General features: G+C 38.4%; 1 protein-coding gene across 2 annotated transcripts in view; it reads right to left on the bottom strand.

The window, feature by feature from the left end:
- Positions 1–577: 577 nt before the first annotated feature.
- Positions 578–10,576, bottom strand: part of LOC140476354 (ubiquitin-protein ligase E3A-like) — a 36,099-nt gene continuing 26,100 nt past the window's right edge. For both annotated transcript variants that reach the window (XM_072568833.1, XM_072568841.1), the window contains exons 7-10: positions 7,039–7,194; positions 2,919–2,992; positions 2,117–2,260; positions 578–1,703 (exon numbers count right to left, since the gene is read on the bottom strand). In XM_072568833.1, coding sequence (XP_072424934.1) covers positions 1,583–1,703; positions 2,117–2,260; positions 2,919–2,992; positions 7,039–7,194 — 495 coding nt within the window. In that variant the 3' untranslated portion in view covers positions 578–1,582. The remainder of the gene's footprint in view (positions 1,704–2,116; positions 2,261–2,918; positions 2,993–7,038; positions 7,195–10,576) is intronic.

Raw genomic sequence — 10,576 nt, 5'->3', positions numbered from 1 at the left:
TATCCAGAAATATATAGCTTTCTCTCTTGAACTTGCTCAATGATTCATCTTCCATTCCTCTCAGGAATAAAGAATTCCAAAGGTTCACTGGCTTCTGAAGAAATCCCTCCTCTGTTCAGTCCTAAATGGCTTGCCTCTTAGTCTGGAAGTGGGTCCTCAGTCTCTCCCTCACTTAGCCAGAGGAAACATTCTTTCTGCATATATTTCGATTAGCTCATAAATTCTTAAAATTACTTGAGATAACTCAGGCTGACCATACTATGAAGTTCACATTTTGTTGCACCTAATTTTTCTTGTTTCTAACATTAAAGTCACCAATTTGCAGAATCATGTTTTCTAGAGTCTAAACCCTTCACTCATTCCATGGAACAAATTGGGTACTTTTGTTGGAGGAAATTAAGATATTAAAGCGTAATTGATCCTAGATTTTATTTTCAATGGCAAAAATGAATAACAGAAAAATATAATGGTCAGATGATTGTTAACGACAAACAGGCAGCATATCTAAATTTCTTCCCTTTCCTAAATGTTATTAACAATTGTCAGTAATTTAAAGAAGACAGCATACAAACATTAATGCAAGATGCTACATGACACCATTTTAATTCAAACATTATAGATCAATACTCTATTTTACACACCTCAATCATGTACTGTCTACATAATCATTATACATCCTGTTCTCAATTTTATTTATAATTAAATACAACTATGTATCATGTGACATGATTCGCATTTTATTCATGGGCAAAGATCAGAAAGTCCAAATAATTTCTTTTAAGTCACAATATTTTGAGGTTTAATCATACAACACACAATAGTATTCACTACGAAACAAGATTAGTAACATGCAGTTCAGGCCTCCTAACAAAGTGGCTTGATACTTGTGTGAATGCACATCACCTTTGGGAAAATCAAGCATAAAAATATACAAGATAGTGACTACCATCCCTCAATATATCAAAGAAAAATAGATAGGAAAAACCTTGAGATACAGGAAGACTGGCAGTGGTTTAGTTTAAAAACACACCTTCATTTATGACTTCATTATTCTTCATTAAACTGGAAAAAAAATTCTCCAATATTTTCACTCACATAAAATGGTAAATAGCCTTACCTCATCATATTTAGTATTTTTTTTGAGGGGGGGGGGGGGGGAAGGGGGGTAGGAGGAGGCATTAGGATAGAAATGAAGGTGCCAGAGAATGAAAAAAAGATTTTAACACCATCTCCTCTATTTTTATAAACTGCAGTGACCACTGCTCCAGATGGCATTACCAATGTTCACAGCTGTCAGCCACTGCTTGACTGACAACTCAATGTTATGTTGAAGACAGATGGAAGTCCTGTCTCATACTAATGAAAGGACCCTTACCTGTAGCATATTGCCCAATTTAATGCTATGTGTAGGTGGGCTCTCCCCTATCATTTATGCTGGTGTTCAGGGAGCCAACTCATAACATTTAATATTATAATTTGACATTTTTCTGAACACATAACTGACTAGTCTATATTTCAGCAGGAGTTTTTGCACCTTTCTTTAAGTTAGGCTTATGAGGTTGCTTGCATCGCCACAAATTAATTACAGCATGCCAAAGCCTTTTGAGTATGTGATTGCTTTAAGGAGCCTTTCCTTGAGCTTGTCTTTGCTTGAGTAGTCTGGTAGCAGGAGTACATTAAAGCACGTATGTGTTGTTGGTAGCCTATTTGGGGGGAGAAAGAATAGTCATGAACATTGAGAATTAATAATTCCAAATTCTCATGTAAGAATAATTTCAGTATTATGTAATGTACTTGTTTTAAATAACCCTCAAATGTGTTGAGGAAAATATACATAAAACATCACTTGTGTCTTACTCACTGTTCTACAGAACATGTTTACAGAACATGAAAAGGGATAGGATGAGGCAGTAATAACATCAGAATTGATCAAATGGGTCAAATCACCTGTTTAAATACTGTAGTAAAAGTAACTCAATGAATGTATTACAATTTGAAATGATATTTGCGTCCCTCCAACAAAGTTATTTACATAGATTTTTGCCAATTGTAATTTCTAATTGAACTCTTCCTAAAAACAAACTGTTCACAGGAAACATATTAACCTAAAACATACCTGTCTGAATCTGGTCCATTCTTAGTTATGATCAACTTAATTTTGCCAAGACCGCCAACAGGAGCCCGATCAGAACCTGTAGTGAATTGCAGAAACTGACGCTTCTGTTCTTCTGACAGACTGTGGGTTATCCCCCAGAAATCTCTATAACAGCATTTAAAAAAAGAGGAGGAGATTCAGTGAAAAAAAAAGCAGTTATTTGGTACTTCTAATCATACGCCTGTGCTGTTCATACATTAGTATATTTTGTGTGCTAATCACCAGGATTCAGATTGCTCAGGCTGCACTTACTGTATTACATTTGAGCTTACTGAGTTGGATAAATTTGGGATAAAATTAAATAAAACATGTGATCAATATTTTATCCAAGTCCATGTTTTGACGTATTAAAGAGCTAATTCTATCATACACAACAACATGAAAAAAAGTGAAAAAGCTGCTGGTTCATTTTGATTCAAAATAAAAGTATATTTCAAAAGCAGACTAATTTTCTAGGGAATACATTACACGATCTCTCTCCCATTCTGCAAATGCAAGGTGAAATAGACTGTCATGATGCCATCACAGCAACAGATTATTTTTAAACGGAAAAAAACATTACTCTGTCATGCTATGACAAGTGAGTGAAAAAACTGAGACTCGTGTAGTAAAAAGCATTATATGTTTCATATATATACACATTATTAATTAACCTGTTGCATGCCTCTAAGGATGGAGTTAAAACCTAAATGTAGAACATGGCTTGGACAGGTAATATGGAAAGTACAGAAAACATATCAATGAGAGAAGACAAAACAATTACCTTATTATCCTAGATTCTTTTGTAAATCCTCCATCATACTCTGTAGCCTCTTCAAGTGCATGAAAATCCAGATTCTGAAACATAATGAAACTGTAGATTGTAAGTATCAACTCAATTGCCACGTAAATATGCTACAGAATACCGAAACAAATAGTTCTTTGCAAGAGAACAAGAAAGGACATTGAATAGAAGATAGAAACAAAGAAGAAAAATGGAGAAATTAGACACTGACAGAAAATTTTGAAAAGATTTTGAAAGTACTGAGGTCGGTAGCAAGGGAATGTGGTCTAGACATGTGACTTCAGAATTGTGCCAGGAGAGTGCTGAAGGATTTCTGAAGTTAAAAGGAAAATCAATGATAATCTAGCCAGAAGGTAGAAGTAGGACATACAGATGGAGTAATTTGCCAAGATAAAGTAAAATGAAAGTGCAGGAGAATTTGAAAATGGCAGAGAATTCAAAAATGTCGATGCACAGAGAACTTGTGACATTTGGAGGCAATTGGTGCTTAGACACTTTGAAAAAGGTATTATTGAGCTCAAGGTTAACTTAACACAAAGGATGTGCATCAATTGTTAACTAAGAATTCTTCATGCAAGTAATGAGCATATGAATATGGAAATAAAATCTCTATTATGTGCTTATCAATCAGTTTTTACAGAGTTGAAAAACAAAGTGATCAGCAAATGTTATTTAACAGAATTGAATGATCGTGGCCACAGTCCTCACTAAGTCAGATGATGTGCTTCTTATATAAAGGACAGGAATATTATACCGCACAAAATAAAATAAAATAGAGGTTTCTGTTCGTTTAAGATTATTTGCAATTACTTGACATGCTTGAAGTTAATGCTGGGAAGTTAAAACTTAGGGATCAAATTGAAGGTGAGGCTGCTGGCTTTGTTTGATTACCCTGTCAATTAGGGTTTTATACATTGTGAAACTGAATGTGCTAAAACAAAACTATGTTAAAGATGTTTGTAATTGCAAGATTGTAGGCTGCTTGCAGATGGTAGAACAGGAAAGATATTTCAATTCCAGGTATTACTTTTATAAGGTCCTAATAGGGAGAAAATTTGAGAAAAAGATTAGCAAAGACAAACGTAGATCCCTTACAAAAAGAAACAGGGGAAGTTATAGTGGGAAACAAAGCGATGGCAAATTGATTACATTAAAAATCTGGTTCTGTTCTCACAAAAGGAAGAACATTGGGGATCACAGGGTCTAGTGAGAGGGAGGAACTCTTGTAGATCAGTTTTAGTAGGAAATTATTGGGGCAAATTGATGGCATTAAAGGCTGACAATCACCAAGGCCCAATAATCTACATCCCACAGTACTTAAGGAAGTGTCCCTAGAAATAGTGGATGCATTGGTGGTCATCTATCAAGATTCTATAGACTCTGGAACAGTTCCTATGGTTTGGAGGGTAGCTAATGTAACCCCACTATTTAAAAGAAGAGGTAGAGAGAAAACAGGAAGTTACAGACCAGTTAGCCTAACATTAGTAGTAGGAAAAATGTTAAGAATCCATTATAGCAGAGCACTTGCAAAACAGTGAGAAGGATTGGACAGAGTCAACATAGATTTACAAATGGGAAAAATCATGCTTGACAAATCTACTGAATTTTGAAGATTGAACTAGTACAGTTGATAAGGAGGAGTCAGCCCATGCAGTTTACTAACTTAAACCTTCAGAAGGTTTTTGAATAAGTCCCACATAAGAGACAAGCATGTAAATTCAAAGCACATTGGTTTGGGAATAGCGTACTGACAGACAGAGAACTGTTTGGCAGGCAGGAAACAAAGTAGAAACGGCCAGGTCTGTTTCTGAGTGGCAGGCAATAACTAATGGAATGCTGCAGGAATCAGTACTTTGACCTCAGCTACTCACAAATCTGCAGAGCTGCAGACAACACAAAGACTGGGTGAGGGGATGACCTGTGAGGAACATACAGAGACGTTTCAGTCTGATTTGGACAAATTGAGTGAGTGGACAAATGCATGGCAGATAATGTAGATAAATGTGAGGTTATCCACATTGATAGCAAAAACAGGAAGACAAGCTGGGAAAAAGAGAGGTGCTATGAGACTTGGATGTCCTTATAAAATCATGAGGGACATGGATAAGGTGAATAGCCAAGGTCTTTTCCCCCAGGTAGAGAAGTCCAAACCTACAGGGCATAGGCTGAAGGAAAGAGGGGATAGATTTAAAAAGGAGCTGAGGGGCAAATGTTTCACAGACAGGGTACTGCATATATGGAGCGAACTGCCAGAGGAAGTTGTAGAGGTGGGTACAATTACAACATTTAAAAGAAATTTGGACAGTTACATGGATAGGAAGGGTTTAGAGGGATAAGGGCCAAATGCAGGCAAGTGGGACTAGTTCAGTTTCAGAAACCTGGGTCTATTTCCTTGCTTTGTGACTTTGAAAGTAAGCATGCAAGTGCAGCAGGTGGTGAGGAAGGTCTCCACAGCGAAAGGAGTTGAGTACACTGCCAGGATGTCTTGATGCAACTCTACAGAACCTCAATGAGACCACACCTGGAGTGTGGTGTGGTTTTGGCTTTCCTGTCTGAGAGTGGAACTAAGGTTTACCAAACTGATTCCTGGGATGACAGGACAGACATATGAACAGACTCTTAACTAGTTAAGACTATATTCACTGGACTTTAGAAGAATGAGTGGGAATTTCAACGAAACTATAAAATTCTAACACAGGTAAGATGCTCCCAATGACCAAAGAGCCCACAGCCACGGGTTACAGTCTACTGGAAAGGGGATAGGCCATTTAGACTGAGATAAGGAGAATGTTCTTCACCAAGACAATGGTAAACCTGTGGAATTGTCTACTACAGAAAATGGTTGAGGCCAAAACACTGAATGCTTAAAGGAGTTAGATCTTCGGGTTAAAGGGATCAAAGGGTATGCAGAGAAAGCAGAAATAGGGTTACTGAATTGGATGATCAGGCACAGTTATATGAATGGCAGGGCAGGCCCCAAGGGCCAAACGGCTTAACTCCTGATCCTATTTTCTCTGTTTAGTAAATAACTGAGGCTACAACATTGATTCTTGCAGTGCTCCATTAGTTACTGGATGGCATTGGAGATATGAAAGCAAGATTCACTAGATTGGTTTCTGGGATCAGACAGCCATCCTATGATGAGAATTTGAATAAACTGAGCCTGTTCTTTGTAGTTTAGAATGAGAAGTGATCTTACGGAAATATACAAGATTCAGAAGGGACATGACAGATACTGAGGATTGGCTTTCCCTGATTGGGAGGAGAAAGTGAGGACTGCAGATGCTGGAGATCAGAGCTGAAAATGTGTTGCTGGAAAAGCGCAGCAGGTCAGGCAGTATCCAAGGAGCAGGAGAATCGACGTTTCGGGCATGAGCCCTTCTTCAGGAAAGGGCTCATGCCCGAAACGTCGATTCTCCTGCTCCTTGAATGCTGCCTGACCTGCTGCGCTTTTCCAGCAACACATTTTTCCTGATTGAGAACCTAGAATAAAGGCAAAAATCTCAGAATAAAGCAGAAATCACCTACAATTTAGAGGAAGAGAAATTTCTTCAAAGGGTGTGAATCTTTGGAATTTCTACCCAAGAGGTTTATAAGTACTCCTCTGTTATTATGTGTACTCCTGCTTAAGCTAGATTTTCTCTTGTTGGAGAAAACAATGGATATATGGAGTCGACAGGGAATTAGAATTGAGGCAGATCAAACGGAAGTACAGGATCAAGTGAATGTAAGGACTACACCTGCTTTTAATTCATACACTTTTTTTCTATTCAAACATTCTCATAACTTAGATATACACTTATGCTACACCCCAACAATTGATTTGGTGCCAAAAATGTAATGCTACAAGATTTCATCAGCAAATGTGAGAACTTTAAATCTGATCTAAGAAATGAAACATAAGTAGCTATGAGCTTATTTCATTCAGCAACCTGGAGTGGAATAAGTTTGATTTGTAGAATGTCATAGGCACCTTGAATCAATCACCTCCGAGACTTACTGACAGCACAGTTGTACAACTCCAGTGTCAACAGATGGCAATTAGCAAAATAAAATATTGTCCCATTGGAATGTCATACATCTGGTAAACAATACTCACTCTACTGCCACAGATCAGCTGTTCAACTTCTTCCGGTCTGAAAAGGTATCTTAAGGGAGACTCATTTGTGACCATTTGGAAACCTCGACTGAATGCTCGGAATTGTTTTTCCACTGACTGGTTCAAAATATAATTGGTGTATAGTTGGACAAATTCCTGCACCAAGAGAGACACGTTAGAAGCCTAAATGAGACAGTTAACTTAAAAACGCTCAAAATAAAATAACACTTTCTGTCCTGCCAAAATCAATGTCATATTAAAATAAAACAATATTTATACAGTGCGCAAATAGCTGTTACATCATAGCCAAAGGTATTTCTCCTTAAGTTTCCTCTTGGGTCTTCGGATTCTTACCATAGTTCAACATCACCTGGTTATTGATCCCTCAACTAATGGAAAAAGTGCTTCCATGGGAGAGTCTAGGACCAGCAGACATTGTCTCACAATAAAGGGGCACCACTTTAAGACTGAAACTGAAGTATGGTAGAGTTTCTTCTCCAAGAGATCTGTGCCTTTGGAACAGCTTGCTTCAGAGAGCTGTGGGGGGAAGAGTCCCTGTGTACATATATTTAGGACTGAGATAGTTACATTCTTGATCAGTAGGGGGCAGAAAGGTTACAGGGGAAAAGGCAAGGAAGTGGATGTGAGGAATGTCAGATCAGCCATGATCCTGTTGAATGTTGCAGCAGCCTTAAGGCGCCAAATAGCCTACTCCTGTTCCTATTTATCATGGTCTTATGCACCGTATCTGTGCCCCTTGGAATCCATACACCACTACCAGGTATTAATCCTAATCCTAACCTTCACTCTGCAAAAGAAAACAATCCCAGCTTGTTTAACATTCCCTCAAAGCTCAAATCTAGCAGAGTTGGAAATAACCTGGTAAATCTCTTCTACATCGTATTTATTGCAATAATGTATACTCTATAACATGGTAACTGAAGCTGTACGTAGTATTCCGGCTGTGCCCTAGTTTTATACAGTTTCAGTATAAACTTACTGCTATTGTATTCTATACTTCAGCTATAAAGACAAGTATGCTTTCTTAACCACCTTGTGTACATGCCCTGCTACCTTCAGGGCTCTGTGGATATGCACATGAAAGTCCCTCTGACCTTTAGTACTTTCCAGAGTCCTACCATTCATAATGCAATCTCTTGCACTGTTAGCACTTCCCATTTGTATCAGCATCCGGCTGAATTCCATTTCTCACTACTCTGTCCATCAGACCAGTCTGTTGACAACCTTCTGCAGTTTATAGTTACCCTCCCACTATTTACCACACTACCAATTTTAATGCATTGTGAATTTCTTTATAATAGATTTAAGTTCAAATCATTAATGCACACCACTAACAGCAAGGGTCTGAGATCTCTTAGAATCCCAATGGAAGCAGAATTCCAGTCACAAAATCATCCCTCTACTATCACCCTTCTGGATCCAAAGTGACTAAGAGACAATGTACCACTTTGTTTTTTATCTGTGTTATGGACTAGACCAGACCACTCAAAACATTCTTAAGCAGGCAGCCCAGACCGTAACTTTGCAATTTGCTTCAGTAAGTGTACAGTGAAAATTACCCGAAGTTAGCTAGGTTGACCACCAGGCTTTAAAACAAACTAAAATTTGTTCACAAAATTACACAATGAAACACAAAGAACAGAATAAAGAACCCCTACAGAATCCAAACTAAACTTCATCATGCTGTTCTGAATATACACAACAGTCCCAATAAGCAAACCCCCTTTTTAAAAAAAAGTAAAATAGTCATAGGGACATAGAAATGCACAGCACGGAAACAGACCCTTCGGTCCAACCCATCCATGCCGACCAGATCTCCCAACCCAAATCTAGGCCCACCTGCCAGCACCCAGCCCATATCCCTTCAAACCCTTCCTATTTACTGATCCATCCAAATGCCTTTTAATGTTGCAATCATACTAGACTTCACCACTTCCTCTTGCAGCTTATTCCACACACACAACACCCTCTGCATAAAAAAGTTGCCCCTTATGTCTCTTTTATATCTTTCCTCTCTCACCCTAAACCTATGCCCTCTAGCTCTGGACTCCTCCATCCCAGAGAAAAGACTTTGTCTATTTACCCTATCCATGCCCCTCATAATTTTATAAACTGCTAAAGGCTCATCCCTCAGCCTTGCGACGCTCCAGGGAAAACAGCCCTAGCCTATTCAACCTCTTTATATAGCTCAAATCCTCCAACCCTGGCAACATCCTTGTAAATCTTTTTTGAATCCTTTCAAGTTTCTTACTAGTTGAGGTTAGAAGGGCAGAAGGAGAGAGACAGCCTGTTTCCACACAGCTGAACTCCTAACTAGTTCTGAACTGAACTGCTCAGCTAGAGCGCTGACCACTCCCATTTCTAAAACATGACCATTTTGGCCTGAAGTCTCATCTGTTTAAATATAAACAAAAGGCCTCTCAAAATCCTCTCTCATCTCTGTACCAAACTAGTCATCTCTGAGCCAGGAGGGATTTATGACCACTCTGGAAAAAAAACCAAGGACACAGTATCCTTGAGAAAAGGAATAGCTTTTGGAAAAAAAAGAGACCAGCTTTGTGACATCCCATGGACTCTTGATTGACCAGTCTGTCATGAGAGACTTTATCAAACATCTTGCTGAAGGCCACATAGGCAATATCAAATGCGTTATCCTTATCAACACTCCTGGTTACCTCAAACAAATTTCACCAAATCTGTGAAGCAACCTTCTCTTACCAAGTCCATGCTGACTATTCCTGATTAATCTGAGTCTCTTCAAGTGCAGAAATATTCTGTCTCAAAATTTTTTTCTATTAACTTCCCCACCATAAATGTTAGACCAACTGGTGTTCAATTTCCTAGTCCATCACTTCTTCTATTTTTCAATAATAGGAAATTTTAGCAGCCCTTTGGCACCTCAACTGTGGCTGGAGGACCCCTGATATCTGTTCCCCTACTTTCCTCAATGGTTAGGAATACATCTCATTGGGATCAGCAGATTTATTGAGGTCTGCTACATCCTTTAGTATTTCCTCTGTCAATTTCTTTCTAATATTTCACAGTTTCCCCAATGTCTATACCTGTGTTGTTCTTTTCCATTGTAAAGATTAATGTAAAGTAGCCATTGAAGACAGTGCCCACATCTTCCAGGTCCACCCATATATTACATCTATAGTGGTTAATGGGGTCTACTCTTTTCATAGTTATTCTTTTGTTCTTCATATATTTAAAAAAACAACTCTTTGGGCTTTTTTGTTTATTCTACCCGCCAATGCTTTCTCATGTACATTCTCTGATTTTCTAATTTCCCTTTAAGTTCTCATGCAATTTTTGTACTCCTCTAGGGACTCTGCCATTTGAGTCCTCTAGGGACTCTGCCATTTGAGCCCTCCATATCTACCCTAAGCTTCCCTTCTATTCTTAAGCCTAAACCCTCATATCCCTTGACATCCGGAGTTCTTCAGCCTTGCTCCCACTATTTGTCTTTGTGCTCTGAACAGTTACTTTTTGCCCCTAAATGCTTTCTGCTGCTGAC

The sequence above is a fragment of the Chiloscyllium punctatum genome, chromosome 1 (assembly GCF_047496795.1).
Source record: "Chiloscyllium punctatum isolate Juve2018m chromosome 1, sChiPun1.3, whole genome shotgun sequence".
Classification (NCBI taxonomy): Eukaryota; Metazoa; Chordata; class Chondrichthyes; order Orectolobiformes; family Hemiscylliidae; genus Chiloscyllium; species Chiloscyllium punctatum.
Note: the sequence above shows the minus strand (reverse complement) of the source record. Positions and strands in the feature narration are given on the sequence as shown.